General features: G+C 41.4%; 2 protein-coding genes across 12 annotated transcripts in view; one reads left to right on the top strand and one right to left on the bottom strand.

The window, feature by feature from the left end:
* The window catches only part of ASAH1 (N-acylsphingosine amidohydrolase (acid ceramidase) 1), a 24893-nt gene extending 7881 nt beyond the window's left edge, over nt 1-17012 (top strand). The window contains exons 4-14 of the mRNA XM_005864102.2: nt 1045-1131; nt 3346-3424; nt 3966-4040; nt 4891-4936; nt 5778-5922; nt 6463-6517; nt 6644-6725; nt 14626-14757; nt 14856-14979; nt 15402-15458; nt 16566-17012. Of these exons, the coding sequence (XP_005864164.1) occupies nt 1045-1131; nt 3346-3424; nt 3966-4040; nt 4891-4936; nt 5778-5922; nt 6463-6517; nt 6644-6725; nt 14626-14757; nt 14856-14979; nt 15402-15458; nt 16566-16655 (972 nt within the window). The 3' untranslated portion in view covers nt 16656-17012. The remainder of the gene's footprint in view (nt 1-1044; nt 1132-3345; nt 3425-3965; nt 4041-4890; nt 4937-5777; nt 5923-6462; nt 6518-6643; nt 6726-14625; nt 14758-14855; nt 14980-15401; nt 15459-16565) is intronic.
* Nucleotides 17013-21324: 4312 nt separating this feature from the next.
* PCM1 (pericentriolar material 1) overlaps nt 21325-27917 on the bottom strand; it is a 91019-nt gene continuing 84426 nt past the window's right edge. For 4 of the 11 annotated variants that reach the window (XM_014537928.1, XM_014537920.1, XM_014537921.1 and 1 more), the window contains 5 exons: nt 27502-27577; nt 26731-26987; nt 24580-24672; nt 24379-24493; nt 21325-23160 (listed from right to left, as the gene is read on the bottom strand). In XM_014537928.1, the coding sequence (XP_014393414.1) occupies nt 23135-23160; nt 24379-24493; nt 24580-24672; nt 26731-26987; nt 27502-27577 (567 nt within the window). In that variant the 3' untranslated portion in view covers nt 21325-23134. Of the gene's footprint in view, nt 23161-23393; nt 23582-24378; nt 24494-24579; nt 24673-26730; nt 26988-27501; nt 27578-27917 lie in introns of those variants that run through there. The other 7 variants (XM_014537923.1, XM_014537925.1, XM_014537924.1 and 4 more) reach the window with 2 other exon arrangements.

The following is a 27917-nucleotide window of genomic DNA, read 5'->3' as shown; positions in this document are numbered from 1 at the left end:
GTCATTTGTTGATTTGTTGATGATAGCCATTCTGACAGGTGTGAGATGGTATCTCATTGTTGTTTTGATTTGCATTTCTTGGATGATTAGTGACTTTGAGTATGTTTTCATATGTCTCTGGGCTTTCTGTATGTCCTTCCGAAAAGTGTCTATTTAGATCCTTTGCCCATTTTTTTTATTGGATCGTTTATCTTCCTTTTGTCAAGTTGTATGACTTATCTGTAAATTTTGGAGATTAAACCCTTATTGGAAATATCATTGGCAAATATGTTCTCCCATGCAGTGGGCTTTCTTGTTGTTTTGTTGATGGTTTCTTTTGCTGTGCAGAAGCTTTTTATTTTGATGTAGTCCCATTTATTTATATTCTCCTTAGTCTCCATTGCCCTAGGAGCTGTGTCTGTAAAGATATTGCTATGACATATGTCTGCTATTTTGCTGCCTATCGAGTCTTGTAGAATTTTTATGGTTTCCTGTCTTACATTTAAGTCCTTTAGCCATTTTGAGTTTGTTTTTGTGTATGGTATAAGTTGGTGATCTAGTTTCATTGGAGCTTTTTTTTGTAAATATATTTTTATTGATTTCAGAGTGAGAAAGGGGGGGGGAGAGAGAGAGAGAGAGAGAGAGAGACATCAATAATGAGAGAGAATCATTGATTGGCTGCTTCCTGCATGCCCCATACTGGAGATTGGGCCAGCAACCCAGGTTCCTGACTGGGAATTGAACCATGACCTCCTGGTTCATAGGTCAAACTCTGAGCCACACCGGCCAGGCCCTTGGAACTTCTTGCTCTCTTTCCTAGCCTTTGCCTTTGTTTCCCTCTCTCTGAATCATCACCTTCATCTAAGTAGTTAGTCAGATGTCATGTTAAAGATGTATTTTGTTTACTCGTTAATTGAAAATAGTTTCAAAGTATCACCTAATTTTATTTAGCTACATACAAATAAATCAAAAGTTCTATATCTGTTTTCATTATATCAATGTTAATCTTAAATGTCAAGACTTCTTTATGTTTCTTATTAATGAATGAATTCATTCATTTTTCAGCTAAAGGTTATGCTGAATTACCTGAGGGATGCAGCAAATATATTTGTTCCAAGTGGAAAACTCATGAAGATAGTGGATGAAAAGTTGGTAAGAAATATTATTTCCTACAATAAATTTAGAAACACACAGTTCAGAAAAGGCTCTGGTATTTATTTAAAGGCATAATTTTACAACCTTTTCTAAGGAGCTTGGACACATTTGCTTTTATTCTAGACAACTGTCAAAACTTCGGGGACTGGACATTCTAGGGCTTAGTATGATCAGAGCAGGGACATGAAATAGCATGGCCAATTTTGGCTGTTAACTGCTCTTCAGTGTTATTTAAAAGTCTTGACAATTTTACAGAGCAGTGGGCAAAATATACCTATTTCATCTGGGAGTATGGCGTTTCCTTCCCCGTAATGTACACTTGGGCTTTCAAGTTCGTTATTGGACATTTGGTGTTTTTCTCAAGTGCTTTGCCCAGGACACCAGAGTGTTCGGGGGGAGGGGGGAGAGAGGCAGTCCGTGCATCGAAGGATGCCAGTAGCAGCATCGAAGGATGCCAGTAGTACCTCTTCAGTTGTGGCAACTGAAACTGTTTCTGGATGTCACCAAATCTTCCCAGGGCTGGGGTTGGGGGAGCCACCCGTGGTTGAGAATCACCCCCCCAGATACCCTGGGCATATTACCCCCATGAGACTGGCTCCTGCCAACCAGCAAACTTGCCTTCTCTCATGTGCATGCTCTCCCAGCCTTTCAGGAAGGCTCTCCCTGTGGTTGTCCTAACCAGACCTCCTCGAAGTACATGTGGGCAGGAGCAGCAGCACAAGTCCCCCTCCTCTGCATGTCAGCAGGGGGCGCAGTGTGCAAAGGGTGCCCAGACTTTACCATCTGACAGCATTGAGGTTTTCGTTCTTTAAATTTTGGATTTGATTGAAGGTTGGATCAGTCACGTAATAGCTACTTGTCCTTGGACAAGTTTCTTTTTTGTTTTTGTTTTTTAAAATATATTTTATTGATTTTTTACAGAGAGGAAGGGAGAGATAGAGAGTTAGAAACATCGATGAGAGAGAAACATCGATCAGCTGCCTCCTGCACACCCCCTACTGGGGATGTGCCCGCAACCAAGGTACATGCCCTTGAACGGAATCGAACTTGAGACCTTCCAGTCCGAAGGCCGACGCTCTATCCACTGAGCTAAACCGGTTAGGGCATTGGACAAGTTTCTTAAGGAACTTCAGCTTTCTCCCAGGGAGAATTTGCTAATGCACACTGTACATGGTGGTTGTAAGGATTAAATGACATACTATATGTAAAGCACAGTGCCTGAATATGAGAAGTGGTTAATAAATGTTCAATAAGGCATTTTTGTTTGTTAAATTGGAGGGAATATTCGTTGTGCATTGCCATAGGTCCCATTGCATATAAATATCAAGCTGGTGAAAAATGAGACTTGTACATTTTATTTATTTATTTAGTTAGTTATATTTTTAAAATATGTTTTTATTGATTTCAGAGAAGTAGGGAGAGGGAAAGAAAGAGATAGAAACATCAATGATATGAGAGAGTCATTGATCGGCTGTCTCCCGCATGCCCCCCAACTGGGGATCAAGTCTACAACCTGGCTATGTGCCCTTGACTGGAATTGAACCTGGGACCCTTCAGTCTGCAGGTCAATGCTGTATCCACTGAGCCAAACCAGCTACAGCGAAACTTGTACATTTTAAACTCATTATCTTATTAACAAGAGGCTGTGTGAGCTTACATCTTAATCTCATTGCTGGAGAGTAGGTGCAGTTGAGGATAAAAGTATGATGCCCACCATTGAGTTTGCATAAAGCGTCTTAGGCCAAGATCAGATATTAACTGTGATAGAAGTTTTCATGAGTGACTAGAATACAGATGTTTGCTGTGTGGGGGAAGGAACTAGAAATGAGGGTTTAATGCCGTTGGCTACAGGGTGAGTTTGCGTAGAGAGATAGGGAGTGCTTCTTGTGAGGTTCCTGTGTGGTGGGCCATATAAGGTCAGCAAGTGGAACTATCCCAGGTCCTCAGCTCTCTGGAGAAGAGGGTGGAATAGAAACAGTCAGAGAATCACAGGTTTCTGCACAGTGCCTGAGAACAGATGAGCTCACAGGTCTCAAAGCAGGCGTTACGGTGAGTATGACATAGATCTTTTAGAAATACACGGTGTAAAAGTGCCTTTAAAAATAAGATCACCTATTGTGGCAGCAGCATCTAGAACAAATTATATGTAAAAGAACCAAAACTCAAAGCAGCCCTTTAGGTCGAATGATTGTTAATTTGTTTGGTTTTCAGCCTGGTCTACTTGGCAACTTTCCTGGCCCTTATGTGGAGGAAATGAAGGGGATTGCAGATGTTACTGGCATACCTTTTGGTAAAGTTCATTTCTCAGCTCTTAAAAAATGTAATAAAGCACTGAAAATGTTTTCTATTGAGGTATGATACACATACAGTAAAGCGCACAGATCTTAAGTATACAGTTCAATAGAATTTTTAAAATACTTACATGCACGTAATTGCAACTCAGATCAACATACAGAAAATTCCAGCCACCTAGAATGCTCCATCATACCTCTTCATAGACAACAGACAATACCTCGTCCCCAGGTGACGGCTGTTCTGACTTCAAACTCGATTAGTTTTGCCTCTTGAACTGCTTATAAATAGAACCAAACAATATGCACTATTGTGTTTGGTTGCTTATACTTATTGTATGAATAGGATATTTGGCTTGTTTCCAGATTCTGGATGTTAAGAATAAACAGTTATGAACATTCTTGTACGTGTCTTTTGATGGACATGCCAAAGCAAAAGCTCACACGGTGATGACAGTCCAACCCTTTCTTAAAGAAGAATTTTCTAATAATGTCATGGTTCTGTATGTTAACCAAAAAATGTCCTATCTTTTCTCATAGGAGAGATTATTTCATTCAATGTTTTCTATGAATTTTTTACCATTTGTACCTCAATCATAGCAGAGGACAAGAAAGGTAAGTATGCTGAGGAAGGGTGAGCACTGCCAAGCACAGGGTCAAAGAAGAAACTTCCAAATAAGTGGAATTAGAACGTATGAAATCTAGGCTTGCCATGCAGATTCTGTGTATGTTGCATACAGTGTATGGATCTTGGTAAAGTTTTAAAAGTGGGTTGAAAACAATCCTTACTTTAAGATCATTGTAATGCCCATTGATGTTTAATTCAGGCCCACGAAACACTGGGAAGAAGTGTCTCGGGACTGTGCCCATAGTCTACTCGTACCCACCTTCGTGATTTGATATAAGTACCCACAGGGTGCGTCATTACCCTGTGCGTAATGCCGTAATGACCCAGCCTTCCCTTGAAGCCCAGGACCAGTCTTCTCCCATCATTTCTCAGCCAAGGGGCCCCAGGTAGCCCCCTTCACTTTCCCATGTTTTTCTAGCAGATCCTCAGAGTACAGGGCACAGCGTGATTTGCCCCGATTCACTCTTATTTTTTACCTGTTCTTTGAGGGGCCCAGGTATTGGTGGCAATGCCTGAAGCATGTTTGCAGGTCACGTTAGGGGAGGCTAAAATAGCCATGTTCGGGTAGGACCCTGTCATAGTGGAGCAAAGAATAACCATTGATCCTTTCCCCATATTCTTATCTTACCTGAAACCCTGTTTTCGCAGGGATTATGGGGGGATCTGGCTGATGTGACAGGGACAACAGTTTGGCTTATGGTGCCAGGACGTGGCTAATTCTTATTGTTGGTTTGAATAGCTGTGACTGTCATTTAACCAAAATTCAGTGTCCAGCTTTAAGATCAATCGTACTATCATAACTGCTCCTACATGTCTCTCTTGCTTTCTTTCAATTAGGTCATTTAGTACATGGGCGGAACATGGATTTTGGAATATTTCTTGGGTACGTAAAGAAAATGGTATCAGTCCTTGAGAAGAATAGGTTTATTACAATGGTGAAAAGTCCCAGGTCACCCTCAAAGTGTGGCCAGAAGTGACGAGAGGACTCCTGAGTTTTGAGAGAAGATGGTACACTCTGCTCAGTTATTGGCAAGTGCATAACTGAGTTGCACCTAGTGAACAAAACTTAGCAGTGTGCTTGAAGGCCCAGATGCATGTCTAGTATATTGCTTCAAAGGAAGAATAGCATTCTATTTTATGACTTCTTGCTTTTTCTGGGGGAAAAAATAACAGGGCTTTATAATTAGACACCTAAATTTGAATCTGGAGTTTGTTATTTATAGACTTATATGTTGGGAGAAGCCTTAACTTCTCTGAGCCTCGCTTTTGTCATGTGAAGAATGGAGGATAAAATCACCCATATTGTTCTTTTTTTATTGAATTTATTGGGGAGGGATTGGTTAATAAAATTATATAGGTTTCAGTTGTACAGTTCTATAACACATCATCTGTATATTGTATCGTGTGTTCACTACCCCAAGTCAAGTCTCCTTCCATCACCCTTTATCCCCCCTTTACCACCTTCTACCTCTCCCCACCCCCTCGACATCCAGCCACATCTGGTAATCTCCATGCTGTTGTCTGTGCCTATGAGGATTAGTTTTCTTACTCCCTTACCTTTTTCACCCAGCCCCCCAACCCCCTCCCCCGTGATACAAAGTACTCGTTAGGATTGATTGTTAAGGATTAGATAGGTAAAGTACCTAGTATAATGCCTGGCCATCATCATCATATTCATCATTATCATCATTGTTCTTAAATGTCACTAAATTTGTCTTTTATAGGTGGAATATGAATAATAATACCTGGACCGTAACTGAAGAGCTAAAACCTTTAACAGTGAATTTGGACTTCCAAAGAAATAATAAAACTGTCTTCAAGGCTGCAAGCTTTGCTGGCTATGTGGGCATGTTAACAGGATTCAAACCAGTAAGGAATCTACCGTTACGTAATTGTACAGGTAGCTCTGTGTCCTGCTTTTACTCTCTGAGAAGGGTGGAGTCTAAGGAAATGAGGACCTAAAAAGAATATGAAGCCCCTGTGCGTCCCTTTGTACTTCCTGTCACCTTCATATAGGTATGAGCTCCACGGCAGAGAAGGGTGGAAAGGAATGAAGGTTTCCCAGCCCGTTCTGCGGAAAAGCATGTGGCTGGATGTCGAGGGCTGGGAACAGCAATCTGGAATCTGGTCCTGGGTCTGCCCCTCGGCACCTCAGGCATTAATTCTCTGCCCTGCAGTTAGTTAGAAAAGTGAGGCCAGTACCATCCCACCTACTTGTCTCGTCCACGAGGTGTGAAAATCCTTTGAACTTCCAGAAAAGCTGTTTATACAAGGTGGTATTACCACGATTATTATCTTTGAATTCCCCGTTACCCAGTCCAGGTCTCGATATACCATGTACAGTGCAGTGAGAGGGCCTGAAACAGGATGGTCCAAGTGTCTGACTTCACTCCCTTGTCTTCTCCTCAGGGACTCTTTAGCCTTACACTAAATGAGCGTTTCAGCACAAATGGCGGTTTTATGGGTGAGTAGACAGCTGTTAATGAAATGGAAATTTCATAGATGTTTTCAGAGGAGGGCTGGACTGTGCATTCTGGTGAACACTCTCACCTCTTCCAGCTCCCATGACACTGTGTGTGATCTCTTCCAGGTGTCTTAGAATGGATTTTGGGAAAGAAAGATGCTATGTGGATTGGGTTTCTCACTAGAGCAGTTCTGGAAAATAGTACAAGGTAATCCATTTGCTTTATTATCATATTTAGTATTTTATTTTAAAACTAGAGGCCCGGTGCATGGGAGTTTCTGTCTGTCTTTGCAATCCTATGAGCGAATTGTCTGAGACCCAACTCAGTTTGGTTTGTTGCTCACAGAATAATAGAGGCATTTTTTTTTCTTTGCTTCATTGGTAGAGATTTCCTGGAAGTTTTAGGATATCTTCCCTTTAATTTTTCCTAGACACTCTGATTTTACTTATGTCTCTCACCTTTGCTTTCCCTCCATCCCCCACTGCAACAGTAACTTGCTCCAGGCTCACTTTGCTCTAGTGCAGTGGTTCTCAACCTTCTGGCCCTTTAAATACAGTTCCTCATGTTGTGACCCAACCGTAAAATTATTTTTGTTGCTACTTCATAACTGTAATGTTGCTACTGTTATGAATCGTAATGTAAATATCTGATATGCAGGATGGTCTTAGGCAACCCCTGTGAAAGGGTCGTTTGGCCACCAAAGGGGTCACGACCTACAGGTTGAGAACTGCTGCTCTAGTGTCTAGGAGATCCGTCTGCCACCAGAACTACGATTCCCAGCACTCCTGGTGCTCCCTGCGCTCTGGGCTTCTGCTTCCGGTCCTGGGGCTGCCACCAGAACTACTATTCCCAGAATTCCTGGTGATCCCCATGCTCTTGGTTTTCCCTTCCTGCTCTGTCTCCGTCCCACAGCCTCCTACTCTGCCAAGTAATTCAAACCGCCAGCTCTCCCTCTCTGCTCTCCATCTGGTGGCTTGGGGAGCCAAGTTCCCCAAGTTGCTCCACTCTCCACTGGCTCTCCTGCTCTACTCTCCACCTGGCGCCTTTGTATACAGATTAACCCACCATCTTTGTTGGCTTAATTTGCATACTCACTCCTGATTGGCTGGTGAGCATAGTGGAGGGAAGGTCAATTTACATGTTTCTCTTTTATTATATAGGACGCACAAAAATTTGTGTACTCGGGGGGGAGGGGAGGGTCCCTCAGCCCGGCCTGTGCCCTCTCACAGTCTGGGACCCCTCAGGAGATAATGACCTGCTGGCTTAGGCCTACTCCCGGGTGGCAGAGGGCAGGCCCAATCCCTAGGTGCAGCCCCTGGTCGGGCTCAGAGCAAGGCCGACTGGGGAGTTGGGGCGCTGCCCCCAGTCATGCACAGAGTAGGGGGGATCGGGAGGTTGCGATGCCACCTCTAGTCACGCTCGGGGTACAGCCGATTGGGGGGTTGGGGCACCGCCCCCTGTCACACTCAAGGCAAGGTCAATAGGGAAGTTGCGGTGCTGCCCCCTGTCATGCACAGAGCAGGGCCCATCAGGGGGGTTGGGGCTCCGTACCCTGTCACACACAGAGCAGGGCCGATCAGGGGGTTGGGGCGCTGCCCCCTGTCATGCACAGAGCAGGGCCCATCAGGGGGGTTGGGGCTCTGTACCCTGTCACACACAAAGCAGGGCCCATCAGGGGGTTGGGGAGCTCCCCCCTGTCACGCACAGAGCAGGGCCCATCAGGGGGTTGAGGAAGGGTAGCGGTCGTACGCTAATTACGATGTTTCTCTTTTATTAGATAGGATTATTTTTATTGATATAATTAAAGTGTAACGTTAGTTTAAGGTATACAAAATGTTTTGATATTTGTATATATTGCAAAATGATCACAATAAGTGTAACATCCATCACCATTCATAGTTACAAACTTTTTTCCTTATGAGAGCTTTAAGGTTTACTTTTAGCAACTTTAGAATATTCAATCCAGTGTTATTAACTGTAGTAACCATGCTGTACCTTACAACCCCAGGACTTATTGTATAACTCAACATTTTTACCTTTTGACCCCCTCTACCCATTTCAACCTCCCTCCCTCCCCATCACTCAACTGCCTCTGGCAACCACTAATCTGTTCTCTGTACCTATACATTTTTTTGTGTTCATACTCCACATATAAGTGAGCTCATATGGTACTTGTCTTTCACTGTCTGATTGGTTTCACTTAGCATAATGCCCTCAAGATCCATCCCTGTCAGAAATGGCAAGATCTTTTTTCTTTGGCCGAATAGTATTCCACATTTTCTTTACCCATTTCTCCGCATATGGACACCTGTTACGTTTCCATGTTTTGGCTATTACAAATAACTAGAGGCCCGGTGCACAAAAATTTGTGCACTCGGCAAGGGGGGTGTCCCTCAGCCCGGCCTGTGCCCTCTTGCAGTCTGGGATCCCTAGGGGGATGTCCACCTGCTGGCTTAGGCCCGCTCCCCGGGGGATTGGACCTAAGCTGACAGTCAAACATCCCTCTGGCAGCCAGGGAACCCTCGGGGGATGTCCACTTGCCAGGGGGGAGCAGGCCTAACCTGCAGTCGGACATCTTTAGCACTGCTGAGGAGGCGGGAGAGGCTCCCACCACCACCGCTATACTGGCAGCCGTCAGCCTGGCTTGTAGCTGAGCAGAGCTCCCTGTGTGGGAGTGCACTGACCACCAGGGGGCATCTCCTGCATTGAGCATCTGCCCCCTGGTGGTCAGTGTGTGTCATAGTGACCAGTCATTCCCAGTGGTTCTGCTGTTAGGGTCAATTTGCATATTACCCTGTTATTACATAGGAGTGCCTGGGCAGTCTGGGTGAGGGGCTGATGGCTGTTTGCAGGCTGGCCACAGCCCCTTCAGTGTGGGGGTCCCCACTGGGGTGCCTGGCCATCCTGGGTGAGGGGCTGAGGGCTGTTTGCAGGCTGGCCACTGCCCCTTCGGGGTGGGGGGGTCCTGCTGCGGTGCCTGGCCAGTCTGGGTGAGGGGCTGAGGGCCGTTTTCAGGCTTGCTAAGCCCCCCAGTGGGGACCCTCACCCCATGAGGGTGTGGCCAACCTGGGTGAGGGGCTGATGGTTGTTTGCAAGCTGGCCACAGCCCCTTCAGGGTGGAGGGGGTCCTGCTGGGGTGCCTGGCCAGTCTGGGTGAGGGGCTGAGGGCCGTTTTCAGGCTTGCTGCAAACTGCGGCTCTCGAGCCACATGCGGCTCTTTGGCCCCTTGAGTGTGGCTCTTCCTAAGCCTTAGGAGTACCCTAATTAAGTTAATAACAATGTACCTACCTATATAGTTTACGTTTAAAAAATTTGGCTCTCAAAAGAAATTTCAATCGTACTGTTGATATTTGGCTCTGTTGACTAATGAGTTTGCCAACCACTGGTGTAGATGCTTCAGTGAACATGGGGGTGCATAATTTTTTTTGGATACTGTTTTCCATAGTGGCTGCACCAATTTACATTCCCACCAACAGTGCACAGGGTCCCTTTTCTCCACATCCTCACCATCACTTGTTATTTCAGGTCATTTGAGAAAAGTGATTCTAACAGTTGTGAGGTGGTATCTCATTGTGGTTTGATTTGCATTTCCCTGATTACTGATGTTAAGCATCTTTTTTTAAAAATATATATTTTATTGATTTTTTACAGAGAGGAAGGGAGATGGATAGAGAGTCAGAAACATCGATGAGAGAGAAACATCGATCAGCTGCCTCCTGCACACTCCCTATTGGGGATGTGCCTGCAACCAAGGTACATGCCCTTGACTGGAATCAAACCCGGGACCCTTGAGTCCGCAGGCCGACACTCTATCCATTGAGCCAAACCAGCTAGGGCAAGCATCTTTTCATGGACCTGGTGGCCACCTGTATATCTTCTTTGGAAAAATGTCTAGTAAGAACCTCTGCCCATTTTTTAATAGGATTGTTTGTTTTTTTGGTGTGGTTTATTTTTTGCTATTGAGTTGCATAAGTTCTTTATGTATTGTGGATGGTAACCCTTATCAGATACATGCTTTGCAAATATTTCCTCCCATTCAGTAGGTTTCCTTTTCATTTTGTTGTTTTCTTTGCTGTGCAGAAGCTTTTTAGTTTGATATTAGCTAAAGTCTCACTTGTTTATTTTTGCTTTTGTTGCTTTTGATTTTGGTGTCAAGTCCAAAAAATCATAGCCAATAGCATTGTCAAAGAACTTACCACTTATATTTTCTTCTAGTTTTATGGTTTCAGGTCTTATGTTCAAGTCTTCACTTCATTTTGAGTTGATTTTTGTGTATGGTGTGAGATAGTGGTCTGTTTTTATTCTTTTGCATGTGGCTGTCCAGTTTTCCCAAAGTCATTTATTGAAGAGACTGTCCTTTCCCCATTGGGTATTCTTGACTCCTTTGTTGTAAATTAATTGACTGTATACACATGGATTTGTTTGGGGACTCTCTATTGTCTTCCATTGAGCTATATGTCTGTTTATGCCAATACCATGCTGTTTTGATTACTATAGATTTGTCATATAATTTGAAATCAGGAAGTGGGATGTCTCCAACTTTGTTCTTTCTCAATATTGCATTTGCTATTCAGGGTTTTTTAGTGACTCCATGTAATTTTAGGATATTTTCTTCTGTGAAAAATGCCATTAGAATTTTGATAGGGATTGAATCTGTAGATTGCTTTGGGTAGTATAGAATTTTAACAATATTAATTTCCCAATCCATGAGCAGGGAGTATCTTTCCATTTATTTATGTCTTCCATTTCTTTCATCAATGTCTTACAGTTTTCAGTGTACTGGTCTTTCACCTCCTGGGTTAAATTTATTCCTTGGTATTTTATTCTTTTTTATATAATTGTAAATGGGATTATTTTCTTAATTTCTCTTTTGGGTAGTTCATTGTTAGTGCGTAGCTACTGATTTTTGTACGTTTTTACCCTGCAACTTTACTGAATTTATTAGTTCTAACAGGTTTCTTTAGTGTAGTCTTTAGTTTTTTTCTATATATAATACCTAAACAAATAGCATACCTTTCTGATTTGGATACCTTTTCTTTTTCTTAATTGCTTTGACTAGTACTGCCAACATCCTATCTAATAAAAGAGTAATATGCAAATTAACCATTACTCTGTCACTCCGTCACAAAGATGGCGGCGGCCACGGAGCTGGAGCAAGGAGGAGGCTTGGGTTGCCCCGGCGATGGAGGAAGCCAAGCTTCCCGCCTGCCCTGACCGGCCCTGAACTCCGCTCAAGGCTACAAAGTTTCAATTATAGAAGATAAATAAATCCCAGATACCTGCTTCCAGCCACTGTGGCCTCTGCTCAAGGAGAGGCTGAGAGCCTCGGTTGCCAGGGGTAACCCAGGCTTCGAGCAGGACCAGGGCTACAAAGTTTCAATTATAGAAGTTAAATAAATCCCAGATACCTGCTTCCAACCCCCGGGCGTGGCTAGCCTGAAAACGGCCATCAGCCCCTCACCCAGGCACCCCAGTGGGGACCCACACCCTGAAAGGGGTGTGACCAGCCTGAAAATAGCCCTCAGCCCCTCACCCAGGCTGGCCACACTTCCATGGGGTGAGGGTCCCCACTGGGGGGCTGGACCAGCCTGAAAACGGCCCTCAGCCCCTCACCCAGGCTGGCCACACTTCCATGGGGTGAGGGTCCCCACTGGGGGGCTGGACCAGCCTGAAAACGGCCCTCAGCCCCTCACCCAGGCTGGCCACACTTCCATGGGGTGAGGGTCCCCACTGGGGGGCTGGACCAGCCTGAAAACGGCCCTCAGCCCCTCACCCAGGCTGGCCACACTTCCATGGGGTGAGGGTCCCCACTGGGGGGCTGGACCAGCCTGAAAACGGCCCTCAGCCCCTCACCCAGGCTGGCCACACTTCCATGGGGTGAGGGTCCCCACTGGGGGGCTGGACCAGCCTGAAAACGGCCCTCAGCCCCTCACCCAGGCTGACCAGGTACCCCAGCAGGACCCCACCCTGATCCAGTACACCCTTCAGGGCGAACCAGCTGGCTCCCACCCGTGCACCAGGCCTCTATCCTATATAAAAGGGTAATATGCAAATTGACCCTAACAGCAGAACCACTGGGAATGACTGGTCACTATGACAAACACTGAACACCAGAGGGCAGACGCTCAATGCAGGAGATGCCCCCTGGTGGTCAGTGCGCTCCCACAGGGGGTAGCTCTGCTCAGCCACAAGCCAGGCTGATGGCTGCCAGCACAGCAGTGGTGGCGGGAGCCTTTCCCACCTCCTCAGCAGCACTAAGGATGTCTGACTGCAGCTTAGGCCTGCTCCCTGATGGCAAGTGGACATCCCCCGAGGGCTCCCGGGCTTCCAGAGGATGTCTGACTGCCAGCTTAGGCCCGTTCCTCTGGGGAGCGGGCCTAAGCCAGCAGGTGGACATCCCCCGAAAGGTCCCAGACTGCGAGAGGGCACAGGCCGGGCTGAGGGACTCCCCCCTCCCCGAGTGCACAAATTTTTGTGCACCGGGCCTCTAGTTATCTATAATAACAAAAGCATAATATGCTAGTTAGACCAGACGTCCTTCCAGACATCCTTCCAGATGAAGCTGGGGCTGCGAGGGAAGCCCAGGTCCCAGGTTCCAGGTGCCTGCCGGTGTCTGGAGGGAAGCCTGGGTCCCGAGTACCAGAGGGAAGCCGGTGCCAGCAGCCGGGGGAAAGAAGGCCTACTCTTGCACAAATTTTGTGCATTGGGCCTCTAGTATAGAATAAAATGGGCATCTTTGTCTTGTTCCTGGAGGAAAAGAATTCATTCAGCTTTTCACCATTGAATAAGTTAGCTGTGGGCTCATCATCTATGGCCTTAAATATGTCCCAGTTGACATGGTGTATGATTCTTTCAGTATATTGTTTATTTTAAATTATTCATATTAAAATAGAAAAATATTTCCCAGGTTTATCTTCAATTGAAGAATCATTTCAGAATTTTGTAGGTGAATCTCATATGGAATTCTTCATTTGTGTGTGTGGAGTGAGTGTTTAATGTAAGGAAATTATTTGTTTAAAAAGTTCTGGAGATAGTGCCACTATGAAGGGACCTATACCCAAAATAAAAATTCTGTATAATAAAAGCCCAGCGACCACACAGTACAACCAGAGACCAGAACAACCACAGCTCCTCACCCCAGCCAGCCGCCCCCCCAGCGAGCGGTTAGGGGCGATCAGGGAGGCAGAGTGGTTAGGGGCCATCAGGCAGGCAGTGAGCAGTTAGGGGTCAACAGTCCCGGATTGTGAGAGGGTGTGCACTGGGCTGAGAGGGACCCTTCCCCCCACTCCATGCACAAATTTCATGCACTGGGCCTCTAGTTATATAATAAAATGTCCCTTTAAGTCATAATACCTGTTAACCTAGAACAGTGATGGCGAACCTTTTGAGCTTGGCGTGTCAGCATTTTGAAAAACCCTAACTTAACTCTGGTGCCGTGTCACATATAGAAATTTTTTGATATTTGCAACCATAGTAAAACAAAGACTTCTATTTTTTATATTTATTTTATATATTTAAATGCCATTTAACAAAGAAAAATCAACCAAAAAAATGAGTTCGTGTGTCACCTCTGACACGCGTGTCATAGGTTCGCCATCACTGACCTAGAAGTTATATTCTGTGCTGGTGCAGAAATCTTATAATAGCAAAACTGCCTTTAGCCAGCACTACATCTAAATGACCTAGAATAAAGGGGCATCAATTCTATTTTTAATGCTTTCCAGGGAATAAGATTTAGTAATCTTCTTTGAAGATCCTCTTCCTTGATTAATAGCCCTAATTTCCAAGGTTTACTCTCTATTCCCTAAGTCCTATATATATCGTAATACTACTTCCTCTTGTTCTATTGTTGAGTGAAAGGCATAGACAATAAGGGTGGAAGATTATCTCTTGAGACTGTTGTGTTTGTCCTTCAGCCTAGAGGGGACATTTCAGATCTGCGTTTCACCACATGGGAGTCAGAGATTGTTCCTCCCTGAGCCATTGCTCACCATCCTTTTTAAAATATGCTCCTCAGATATTTGTTTTCGCTTCGTTTCTGTAGTTAAAAAACTTCCATTCCAAGTCAACTAAGAATGTTTCTTTTCTACAACATGTGTTTATGTAGTTATGAAGAAGCCAAGAATATATTGATCAAAACGAAGATACTGGCCCCAGCATACTTTATCCTGGGAGGCAACAAGTCGGGGGAGGGCTGTGTGATTACACGAGAAAGAAAGAAATCTTTGGATGTTTACGAGTAAGTACATTGTTAAAGCAAAGTAGAAGCTAAAGCACAGACTGACATATGTTTAGGTTTAAGGCATGGGCCTGAGAGGAATCTCTTTTCGTATCTAGACTCGACCTCAAGCAGGATAGATGGTATGTCGTAGAAACTAACTATGACCGTTGGAAACGTCCCCTCTTCCTCGATGATCGCAGATCAGCTACCAAGACGTGTCTAAACCAGACAACCCAGGAGGTAAAGAGCATTCACAGTGTCAGATATAGAAAGAAATGGCCTCATTAAGATTGTATCAGTTCTGGCATTGTTATTGGGCCTTTATGGAGTTTATAAGCCTCGTGTTATCTGTTATCAATGGATAGTCCCCACCGAGTTTTTGTTTTTAATTTAAAGAGCAAAATTTTGCTGTACTTCCCTTTCTAATTCTAGAAACCACTTAGTGAAGTGAATGATAGACAAGAATTAAAAGGGGAGGAAAAGTCAGAAAAAGTGAAACATGAGAACTGTTACCTGTGTTTCTAACAGTGACCCCAAAGGAAATTCATTTAGGGGCTGGGGAGGTTGATTGACAATGTCTTGGTTTCTAATTACCCATTTGTGTGCATAAGGCTGTTGACGTCTGTATTTAATGTACTGAACAACCTATTTTTATGTTTCAGAATATCTCATTACCAACTATCTATGATATCCTGTCAACAAAACCTGTCCTCAACAAGGTATTTAAAATATATACATATATTTGCTTTTAGGGAAAGAATTTGGTCCTGTTTTATCTTTCCCTGTTATCATTGGAGAAGTCAGAGCTAGAATCACAAGGCATGTTCAGCTTAAGTCCGACTTTTAAAAATGTTTTTGTGTGACTAAAGTAGTAACTGTTGGGACGGGGCAAAGAAACGGATCATGTGGCTTGGATGTCAGCTTGGTCAGAGTATTGTTTCTAGTTTTGCTTACATGGCATTGAATTAAGTGTAGCGTTTTAGCCTTGGCTTCTCCCTGTCCACCAGAATCTTATGCTGTACACTACAACTAGCCTAAAACCTGACCAGAGTCCATTCTGAGGCAGAGCTTTGTGTCTTGGTGGATTAGGGTCTCTTAAACTTCATTACATCCTTTTATCTTTTCCCCACACTATAGCTAAAAATGCAGTTTCCTAGTCACCCAGTGTACTAATAAGTCCCCCTTGTGTATTCTGGATATACACACCCTGTTTTTCCCATTTGTCCTCCTCTTTGGTCCTTCCCCCTAACCCTCCCTAAAATCAGCCTGCCTCCATCACCTCTGCCTGTAGCATTCAATCCGAACCTGGCTCATGCAGGAAGCCTTCCTTAAGCCCACTGACCCTGCCATACTTCTTGTTTGGCCCATGCCATCATCATGAGAGCTCACAGTGGTTATTTACAGATCCCGTGTGCCTCCTGTGTGTATGCCTTTAATCTACATGCCTGCATAGTGTCCCCCACTGTTTATGGTTTAAGGATAAGGACAGCTAAAGCACAACTGTTCGGACTCCACAGTACACCATTAGGCTCTGGAGGCTGAAGGCTAGTCTTACAGCCTTGCTGGTGAAGCAGCGTGCTGCCCAGGAAGAGACCTTGCTTCTCTCCCAAGCCTATCATATTCACAACCTGGAATAATAGTCTGTTGAAGTCAGTTTAGACTTTATATTATATAACATTTGTTTTATATACTTACTTATATGTAATATTATATATTCATTATTTAATATTAACTTCATAAAGCAGTTCCATAAGAAATGCTAATGTGAATCAGGACATCTTAGAATTGAAAACATCCTTAAAATAAAAATAACTTTTTTTTTTCAGCTGACTGTATTCACAACCTTGATGGACGTTACCAAAGGTCAATTTGAAACGTACCTTCGGGATTGCCCAGACCCTTGTATCGGCTGGTGAGCACACACCTGGCCTACAGAGTGCACTGTGACGTCAAGGGGGGAGCTCACAGGTGGCCCACGAGTGCAGCCATCGGATCTCTGACCAAGAACTAAGACTCAGGGCAGCTTCTCTTTCAGGCATGAGCTTGTCCGTGTCTTTGTATGTTTACAATTCACAGGCTATTTGTGCCGCAACAGTTGACTGTTCTTATTTACAGATAATTTAAGTACAGCAATCATTTAGAATTTGTTGAGTTTCATTTCACTTTAACATTTGGGGATGGGCAGTTAAACTATCATGGGACCCACTTCTATAGAATAAAGCAGGAGTCTTATGGGCGCTGAAATCAGCACATCTGCGTAATAGCTACAGCAAATTGTTTTACACTTTTATCTATAGTGGGCGCTGAATCAGCACATCTGCGTAATAGCTACAGCAAATTGTTTTCCACTTTTATCTATAGATTTGTGTATTTTCCTGTATAGCAGTCTTTTCCTCCTGATACTAATTGCTACTAAAGTTAATACAGTATACCACTGTCTCCTGTGTGTGACAGCAATGTTATTTCACTAACTTTGAAGGGAGAAATACATTCAACTGTGTATTTCTTAATGGGCAATACCTGGGCCTTTGACTCTAAATAGAAGTACTTTTTAGGGGTCATGAAGCAATCAGTATGCAACATAGTCTTTTATACACAGAATGGAGGTGTTTCCTTTTTCATAATGACCCTACCTCCCAGAAACCCCAGGACGTTAGCTTTAAAAACTGAGGCCCAGGTTCTGTGAATTAATAGTAGATAAACAGGTCAGACTTGTGGAAAATGGGATATGAACCCATTTTTTAACCTTCCTAGGGATTATCCACTTAATAGATTTTGAGTTTTTCCTTTTGATCAATATGTATTTTTTTAAACTAAGTAGTTACTAAAAATGTTTTTCAGAAATCAATATATTTATGAAAAATGCTAATTGCACTTGTTAACTTTTCAAACTCTCACAATTAACTGTGAACTGCATGCCAGTTGGGCATGACTGTATCCACTTCATTTCCATGTCAGTTGTATTCATGACGTCCAATAAAGCATTGTCAGCAGCCTTGTGTGCTGAGGGTACAACTACGCGCTGGTTTGAGGGTGGGGGCTATTATGGAGAAATCAAAGCTACTGAGTGTGTCTAAATGACAAGAATTGTGCAAGTGGGTTATTCAGCTTATGACTGGTTACAGTGTTACACGACAATCCTTGCCACTTCTTTTCCCACTGTTACCAGCTCAGTGTGCAGATGTTCAAAGGCAGCTTTTCCTCCCGGAATGGAGGTGTTCTTGGGTTTGTTACCTCAAAATTACAGTGATGCCAGTATTATCTTACTAAAGCAATAAGAATTATAAGAGAATTTGTGTTAAAATAGGATTCAATTAATGTAAAAAACTTTACTTGGAATTTTGTCCCTCTTATAAAAATGATGTGAGGTAAACTTTTATTTTTCTCAAGTAGCCTTTGATACACACAATAAAATGGGATGCTAATTGTTTCAAACTGATTCCTCAGGACTAAATTAAAGCGTATGAAGGTAATCTATAATAATAAAAACGTAATATGCTAATTAGATCGGACAGCCGAACAACCTTCCAAATGTCCTTCCAGATGAAGTTGGTGCTGCGAGGGCTGAGGCAAGCTGCCGCAGCTGCGAGGGCTGAGCCCCCTGCACGAATTTCGTGCATCGGACCTCTAATCCTATATAATAAAAGGCTAATATGCAAATCAACTGAATGGTGGAACGACTGGTCACTATGACGTGCACTGACCAGTAGGGGCCATACGCTCAATGCAGGAGCTGCCCCCTGGTGGTCAGGGCACTCCTACACGGGGAGCTCTGCTCAGCCAGTAGCCGTGCCGGGCTCACGGCTGGTGAGCGCAGCAGTGGTGGTAGGAGCCTCTGCCACCTCTGGGGCAGTGCTAAGGATGTCCAACTGCCAGCTTAGCCATCAGTTGGACATCCCCCGAGGGCTCCCAGACTGCAAGAGGGCACAGGCCGGGCTAAGGGACTCTCCCCACCCCAGTGCACAAATTTCGTGCACCCGGCCTCTAGTCCTATATAATAAGAGGCTAGTATGCAAATCAACTGAACAGCAGAACAACCTGTCGCTATGACGCACACTGATGTTCAGGGGGATACGCTCAATGCAGGAGCTGCCCCCTGGTGGTCAGTGCACTCCCACAGGGGGAGCGCCGCTCAGCCAGAAGCCAGGCTCACAGCTGGCGAGCAAAGAGGCAGTGGCAGGAGCCTCTCCCACCTCCACGGCAGCGCTAAGGAAGCGGGGCCTAAGCCATCAGTCGGACATCCCCTGAGGGCTCCCAGACTGCGAGAGGGCGCAGGCCTGGCTGAGGGACTCTCCCCACCCCCCAAGTGCACGATTTTTGTGCACCGGGTCTCTAGTAACTGATATTAAAATTTGAAGTAGAGTTGTTTACTTCATGATATATAGTATAGGCAGGCCTATTTATATAATACTTTATATATGCTTATGCATAAATAGGTATACATCTAGAACATAAAAAGATGATTAGGAGGAGATGTTTACAAATAGGTTGACAATGGTCCAACTGTAATTTTAGAAATGCTGGATAATAATCCTGGACTGGTTGCATCCAAACCAGGGCCTATAATTTCTCCACCTAGTTTTGGGTAAGGAGAAAAAGCAAGGGGCAATCATATGTGATATAATCCAAAGTGAAACTGAAAATTATAAAATCCAAAAAGTTATCTGAAATACTAATTTGTAGCTTAACTGAACTTCATTTATCCATGTCTTAAACATTGGGGGTTGGGAGGGACAGTAAGAGAGAGAATGGAAAGAGGAGAATGAAATGGAAGATAACTAGAATGGTGACACTGGGAAAACTCTACACTAAGATCCACTAGAACGAAGGCTCTTTATCTTTAGACCTCACATCCTTACGTAAAGAGGGGGAAATTACAAAAAGTGTTCAGAGCCAGGACATATTAGAAAAGAACGTTTGTTAAGCAAAGTATATATAGAACCAAGTGTGGGTTCTAGTAGATCCCCTCCTTCCTGTGCCTTTCTTTCCTCAAACATGGATACATATGTGATGCCTTACATTTGTGTAGCACTTGTCATCAAAACATTTACATGAACATTGGACAGACTAACCCATATTCCCCTTCTAGGAAAATACTGAATATCCAACAGGTGAAGGAGCAATGGAGATGGAAGAACTCTTTAATTGTCCACAGTCTCACTAAAAGAGAGGTTTAACACAAATGTTAAATATCACTAATGTGAATTGCATAGCACTTTATATTTTAAAAGTCTATGATGTTGCCCTGGCCGGTGTGGCTCGGTTGGGTGTTGTCCCTTGCACTGAAAGATTGCCAGTTCAGTTCCCAGTAAGGCACATGCCAGGGTTGTGGCTGATTGATGCTTCCTTCTCCCTTTCTCTCTCAACATCAATTATAAAAAATATTTTTAAAAATTCTTTCATGATGTCATTTGATCAATAGGATGGCCTTAAACAGGCTGCTATACTCTGGGAGATATAGTTCATTAAAGGTGAGGATTTTTAGCAATATAACAATATTTACAACTATTATTTATTTTAAGTTAATCACATGTGATTTGATAGACCTAAATATCAGGGATAACTAACTACACATAGCAATTCTTAATGCAAGAATATTACCATGGATGCAGAGTGGGGTGGTGAGGGTGGGGGTGGGCTGAAGGAGGTCGATGGGGGGAAAAAGGGGACATCTGTAATACTTTCAACAATAATGATTTTTTTAAAAAAGATTATTATATGAGAACTCTGTTGTACTGAAACTTTACAACTTTTCAAAATAACCAGTTTTCTGTAAATTGCTGGCCCAAAGGTTCTTTTTTTTAAAATATATTTTTATTGATTTCAGAAAGAGGGGGGGAGAGGGAGAGAAACATCAATGATGAGAGAATCATTGATTAACTGCCTCCTGCACACCCACTACTGGGGATTGATCCTGCAACCCGGGCATGTGCCCTTGACCAAAATCAAACCCGGGACCCTTCAGTCCACAGGTGTCGGCTCTATCCACTGAGCCAAACTAGCTAGGGCTCAACGGTTCGTTTATGGATATTTCTGAGTCTGGGCAGATGAAATGAATTGGTAATTAAAACTCTTCTTGTATCTGAATCAAAGTCATTTGTAGGCATAGGATTCTCCCATTCCTTAATCAGAAGCACCAGGAATATGAGGAAAGAACCAGACATGTAAATGCTAAAGTAACAATTAGAGTTGTACAGCAAGTTCAAGAAACACTGCCTCTTCCAGGATAGGTGACAAGGCAACCACATTTTTACAGTGAAATAAGTGAAATCCAGAACCAATTATTTTGTTAACAGATCAAGAATGGCCTGTTTATATTAAAGTTAGCAACAAGCCGGAAATATGCCATTTAAAGTTTACATACATACAAAAATGTTTTCCACATAAGATAGATAGTAAGAAATAGTAGAGCATACCTGCACTGTAAGAAAAATGGTCTCAAGTTTAATAAATCGTCTCTCTGGCTAGTTGATATGTCATTATTTTTCATGTTTTGATTTCTTTTTACATCTAATTGTCAAGCCCCGATTCTGGAATAAATTCTAAGCATAAATATGTCAATTTAAATGAAAATGCAATTCAGGCTCATATGCAGGATATACATTTATTAACAGTGAAAAAGCATTTACCCAAAGTGAATGTTACAAAATACAAAGAGTACCTGCACAGTCTGCTGACAAGCATTATCCCAACCTGTGTAGGGTTCTCTCTCATTTTGACCTTTTCTCCCTCTTTTATTTCTAACCAAATTTTTAACTTATAAATTAAGACAGACAGGAATATTAAATACCTAACTCTTTAGCAACAGCTACTAGAGAAAAACATATGAAACTAGTTATTTGCTCTCAAGCTCTAGGTATTTTAAAACTTAATTACCTACTAAAATGATTACAGCAGCTATAACGTAAGTCAAACAAGTCTGATAAGGTTCATAGGTACTACAGTAACAACTAAGATACGAGTACAACTCTTCCATTATATCCACCCTTAACATGCATACAGAGGGAGAGAGAGTCAATATGTGAGGCTTGGCTTGAGTACGAAAATGAAGTTTTCCCCTCCTATACAACCTAAAAAACAAACACAGAATTGGAGTATACATAAAATTTAATTTATTGTTTCAATTTCCCTGAAGCCAAGCCAACTGGATATGAATTCCTGATTCTGGAATGACAGTCTTCTGAATAGATTTTACTCAAGTAGGAGATATATGTCTCACACAATTCTAAATTAAGTAGCAACACAGTAAATGTCCTCATAGGAAAATGTTCGTTTAATACTCCCTGATTGGACATTGCAGCTTTACACTGAGGTATCAGGGAGGTAAGAATTTTAAAGGAATACCAACCAATTTTTATAGGGTATTTGTCATTTTTTAACAAATTTAAAAGATACCTGGAATAAATAACTGTTCACTGGTTCTGTGGAGCCTTACTAGGTATATGGCAAGTTTGGGATCTAAGGTAAACCATCTTTTAAAAGCTGGCTGACTTAGTAATGAAGTCATATAGATTTTCATTACTCAATACTTATCTCCCTCACTACTCACAGAAGCAACTGCTATGCTTTGGTCTTAAACTATCATCTCAATAGTTCATCCAAAGGCATACATAACCTTAATGTTCTGATACATGAATTTATTTCTATTAATCCACACTTGGAAGAGCTCGGTTTTTCATTTAAAATTAACTATAATGTAACTGTCTGTGCAGAAATGTGCTCTAATTATATAAAACATATTTCTTTTCAGATGGAGACAACATAGATAGGAATAAAATTCTGGAAATTATCTAATCAGTACTAAGGACATGTGTTCTAAACTTATCCAATTTGAATAGAGTATTAATATATATTCTACGATAACTTCACAGATATCCCAGAAACCTTTATAACCTGTCCTATCTTGCACAGGAATAAGATACGAACATTAGACCCAAAAGCAGTAACACTGGCATTACTTGGAAGCCTGCCATAATGGCTAGACTTTATAATAGTGTATTTCTCTAACTCTCGACCACTACCTCTTTGACAGCCTAATTATATAGAGCAGTATCTTGCTATATGGAATTCAACATAATTTCCAAAAAAGATACTTTACAGGTAAGTTCAAACTTTATTTAAAACTACATTTTAAATTCAACATTACCAAACATCACAATGGGGGGGAAAAAAGGAAAGAGAAAGAGAAAACCCCACAGTGTATCAAGGCTTGAATCTGTTCAGAAGTTAGTTTCTTATGTTAACTGCCATGGGCAGAAATTAGCACACCTATCAAAAATGCAGTGTCAAACTAATATACATTTTTATACAGCTCAAAACAGATGTTTATTTAGAACCATTTTCATATATGCATTGACTATGTAAAGAGAGAGTCAGATGAGCCTCTGAAGACATCTCATGTGCTTTGGGCCCCCACTGTTTCTGAAAAACAAAATAATAAGGCCTTATAAATTACTTGAATCAAAATTTTACTTACTAGAATTTACTTTAATATTTTTGTCTTCCATTAAAATTTTCACTTTTAATATAAAGTTATTACCAAGGAAATACTAATTTACTTTGCTACGATAATTCCCTGATAACACACAGTAAGAGTTTTAAAAGAATAGATGAGGGTTTCTGTTTTAAGATGACAGACTTCTGAGCAGATACTTCCTCTCTCTCTCTCAGCGATGGGTCGGGTGGGGTAGGTGAGGTAGGTGGGGGGAGTGTAAAAATGAATAAATCCAAACCAACAAAGGAAGAGTGGTTCTGAGAGAACAGAGGACAGAAGACACCATCAAGTTCCCAGACGCTGAAACGGAGGTTCAGTGAGAGTGGAAGAAGCCGCGGCCTGGACACACTATGAGATAGGTACCAGTTGAAATGGCAACTAGGCTGAAGACTGGGAAATTAACTGAAAGTTTGATATTTGGTCTGCCCTTCACCCCATTTCTAAAACAAAAATCTTACATGATTTTAATTAATGATAAATTGATAGACAACAACAAAAATCTTTGGACCTTGATGCAAGAACTGCTCCTTTGAATGGCCCAGAGGTTGTGCTATTAGACTATAAAGGAAATCTGGGACTATCACTTGGCTCTGCGATGAATCATGTTTATATAGAACCAGCTTCAGGAAAATAGAGAAGATTTTGTCGACCTACGGACTGAAGGGTCCCGGGTTCAATTCCGGTCAAGGGCACATACCTCAGTTGCAGGCTTGATCCCTGGCCCGGGCCTGTGCAAGAGGCAACTGATCAATGTGTCTCTCTCACAAAGATGTTTCTCTCTCTGTGTGTCTCTCCCCATCCCTGTCACTCTCTCTAAAAATCAATGGAAAAACATCCTCAAGTGAGGATTAACAACAAAAATAAAAATAAGTGTGTTTACTTTAATAACCTTAATAATGTAAGAAATGATGAAAACTGAACAGAAGGAAAAAGGAAGAAGGAAGGAGTAATTGGGTAATGACCAAAGCTGATGAAACTAGAAAATGTATATTAAAAATAACAAAGGCAACAAACAGAAAACCAAAAACCCCCAATATGAACATTGAAAGGAGAGGTAGGTCTAAATACCCACTTTCCATTTATGAATGATGGTGTAAGACTGAGTAAATTTTCAATATGATATGGTTAAAACTAATAACTCATACCAGGTTCCTTTAGTGTCTGAGAATTCCCAGCTAATTCTTCACTCTGCATTTCACATATTTCACCAGATAAATGGTTTTCCTGTTCTTCTTCTACCATTTTCTTCCTTAGATCTGCCTTTGGAATGATGAAAAAAAACCCAAAATCATTTTCATCTTAATATTTGTTATAAAAGATAAGTTTAATTAAAGAGAGCCACATACCTCTGAATATATTGTCAGTTTGAGTGGTAAATCTTCAACTTTCACAAAGTCATCTTCATCAGATTTTTGACTTATATTACCAGATTCTGCTTCCTGTAATATAAACAAATTAGCATTTAACGAAGGCAATACACTTCATCTCTGTATTTAAAACCAAAGTCACCCATGCCAAGAGACAAAATTCTATCATCTTTGGTTTTCTAATATAATTAAACTCTATAATGAAACAGAAACCTAGAGTTCACAGGAAGAGTTGCACACTTTCAGGTAGGGAACAGACTTTGTGTTTTTGTTTTCATTTTATAAAACAAAGAGCCAGTTTCTACGGGCTATAGGAGGAAATAATTGGCTAAAATAATCAGAAGAAAAACGCTTGGTCCTTGATATGTTTACAGAATACATCAGAGCTGTATCCAGCAGAATCTAAGTAAACATTTACAGACTTTCAATATCAATCTGTGGAAGCTCAACCAGAAAAATGAGGCAGGAATTTAGTACTCATATCTGTGACCAGCTCACACTGGAACTTGAATTCTCTTAGTTCTCTCAAGTTTTAATAGTATTCTTATCCTACCATTACCCAAGTGGAAACTGTAGGTTTTTCTTTTTCTTGAACCATTTCTCACCCATCTCCCATTTAGCTTCTATTTTGTATTTATATGATAATGGAGACTCCTAACATTGCTCCCATGACAACATATTTTATATAGCCATCAAATTCTTCTTCAAAAACCATGACTATAAACATTTCACTTTCTTATGCAAAAACCTTCAGTAGTGTCCTTGCCTCAAATTCAAGAAAGACCCTTACAGTGGTTCTCAACCTTCCTAATGCTGCGACCCTTTAATACAGTTCCTCATGTTGTGGTGACCCCCAACCATAAAATTATTTTCGTTGCTACTTCATAACTGTAATTTTGCTACTGTTATGAATCATAATGTAAATATCTGATATGCAGGATGTATTTTCATTGTTCGCGACCCACAGGTTGAGAACCACTGCTTTATAATCTAATTTCAAGTTAATTTCATGCAGTACTTCATTCAGCAACTCATCAAATGGTAATAGGAATAAATCTAACATGTAACTTTAAGAGTTTTGGGTGCATAATTTTACTGTTAATGAAGAAAATAAAACAGAGTTGAGAATTACTTTTTCTTCTAATGTTTTTTGAAACATTTTAAGCCCCCTTTTTGAGAAATTATAAAAACATAATTGTAAATCTATCTTTAGGAAGAAAATTGATGTAAATTTTAAAAATACAGGAAACACATTCTTTAGACTTAAGAGTACATTGTTATAAATCCCTTCATTTTTGCTGATAAAACAAAGTATATAAAATATACACAACCCAAGAATCCAAAAAATAAACCTGTTTGCTGTAAAATTAAATTAATACAAAGGTCCTGATTTGGTAGCATATTTCCTAGCATTGTTTTCTGTCATTCAGTGTATAGGCATAAAGACTCTTTTGCTGCCCAGCTGCTGTGGCCCGGTGTTTGAGCATCAACCTGTGATCCAGGAGATCACGGTGTGATTTCCGGCCAGGGCACATGCCCTGATTGTGGGGCTCAATCACCAATGGGGGGAGGGGGAGTGTAGGAAACAGCCAATCAATGATTCTCTCTCATCACTGATGTTTCTCTCTCTCTATCTCCCTCCTCCCTCCCTCCCTCCCTCTCCCTTCCTCTCTGAAATCAATAAAAATATATATTTTTTAAAAGACTATTGCTGTCAAATTGTTTTATTTCCCATTCCAAATGTAAACTTTCAGGTTTATCAAAATTTATGAAATGCTGTAAACAGTTGAAAAGTCATGTATGAGCAGTATAAGAGAGTAATGCTGACCCAAATATCATTATCCTATCAGATCTGAACTGAAAAATGAACTCCCTTCAGCTCGCCACCTTAAATTCATCTCTTCAGCTCTCAAAATTATAAAGAGAATAGCTTTTAGGTATTGAGATAGTCACCTTAATCACCCTTCTGTTCAAGTTTAAAATAAGTTTGAATAAGAAATAAAGATATTGACAGTTTCTAAACCTAAACATAAAGGTTGTGTTTACATGCTGAAAATGTTAACCTGAAAATAAAGAAATATGCACAGAAATGAAATGCAGAAATATTTAGAAAGGTAAGTGGATACATACATAGTCATTTACTAACACTGGAGATTCAGTATCAGGACTTCCAGCCAGAGAACTGTCAGGAGTTTCCGGAGCAGATTTAACTTCTTTGACTCTAGGCACCAAGGTTTCAATTTCAGTTAAAGGTAAAGGCAAAGCGCTAGGCTGTTTAGATGAATCAGTGGTAGTAAGCGAGTCCTTTTGGACAGTACTACTTAGAGGTTGCTCATTTTCCAAGATATTGAGGTAACATGGTTTCATAGGAGCACTATCCTGGTCATCTGTCATAAAGAAAAATCTCTGCATTAGTGTAATGTAACAGCTGTTAAATTTTATTACTACACGAAATAAAGGCAGTATGTATGAGTCAGAGCATTTAAGACATTTAAGAACAAAAGAAAGGCAACTATAAATTTTCCTTAACAGTTTTCAAATTTAATTGGGGTTGTTTTAAATATTAGATTCCTAAAATCCATCTGATTTCCCAGGAATTGCAGGAGTTAAGCCCAGGAACAGGTGTTGTTTTTTAATCCCCCACATTTCTATCTAAAGTTGTCTTCCTTATAGATTTTTTTCTGTGTATTTAGGTATGTCATCTTTTCTTTAACAACTGTTGGCAGAAAACAAAGCCCTAATGTTTTCTACATTATTAGGGGGAGAAAAGGGGCATACATTAGGCCCAAAATACCTTCAAACTTACATTAGCTAAGAATATATTTTTTTCTTTTCAATTTTTAAGCATATAAATAGCACATTAAATAATCTTAAAATTGAATACTTATTTAGATTTCTTACCTTTACTAGTAGTGGGTCCTTGTTCTGATGGTACATTTTTGCTTTCTGCTGATTTTTCAAAGTTCTGTTGAAGAACCTAGAAGGAAAAAAATAATGTTTTGATAGTAAGGCCTATAATATATGGTCACTATACAGGTGGTTACTACTATGTGGCTTTTGTCCAACCTGAGACCTTCATGCAAAAGAATTTAAAAATATCTTCTAAAAGTATTTCAAGGAGGTTGTGACTGCAATTTCAAGATAACTAAGTAAAAAAGTTTCCTCTTTCTGTAAAGAACCTCAAATACACAGAACTAGGAATATTATGGATTCCACTATTTTTTATTTTTTTCAGGTCAGACTCTATCTTAACCATTTGTACGCCATAAGCATTTATAGACACAAGTGGTGGACCTTTTTAAATTAAATTCAAAATA

This window comes from Myotis brandtii, unplaced genomic scaffold (assembly GCF_000412655.1).
Source record: "Myotis brandtii unplaced genomic scaffold, ASM41265v1 scaffold185, whole genome shotgun sequence".
NCBI classification, from domain to species: Eukaryota; Metazoa; Chordata; class Mammalia; order Chiroptera; family Vespertilionidae; genus Myotis; species Myotis brandtii.
The sequence above is the reverse complement of the archived record's forward strand: the minus strand, read 5'-3'. Positions and strand labels throughout refer to the sequence as shown.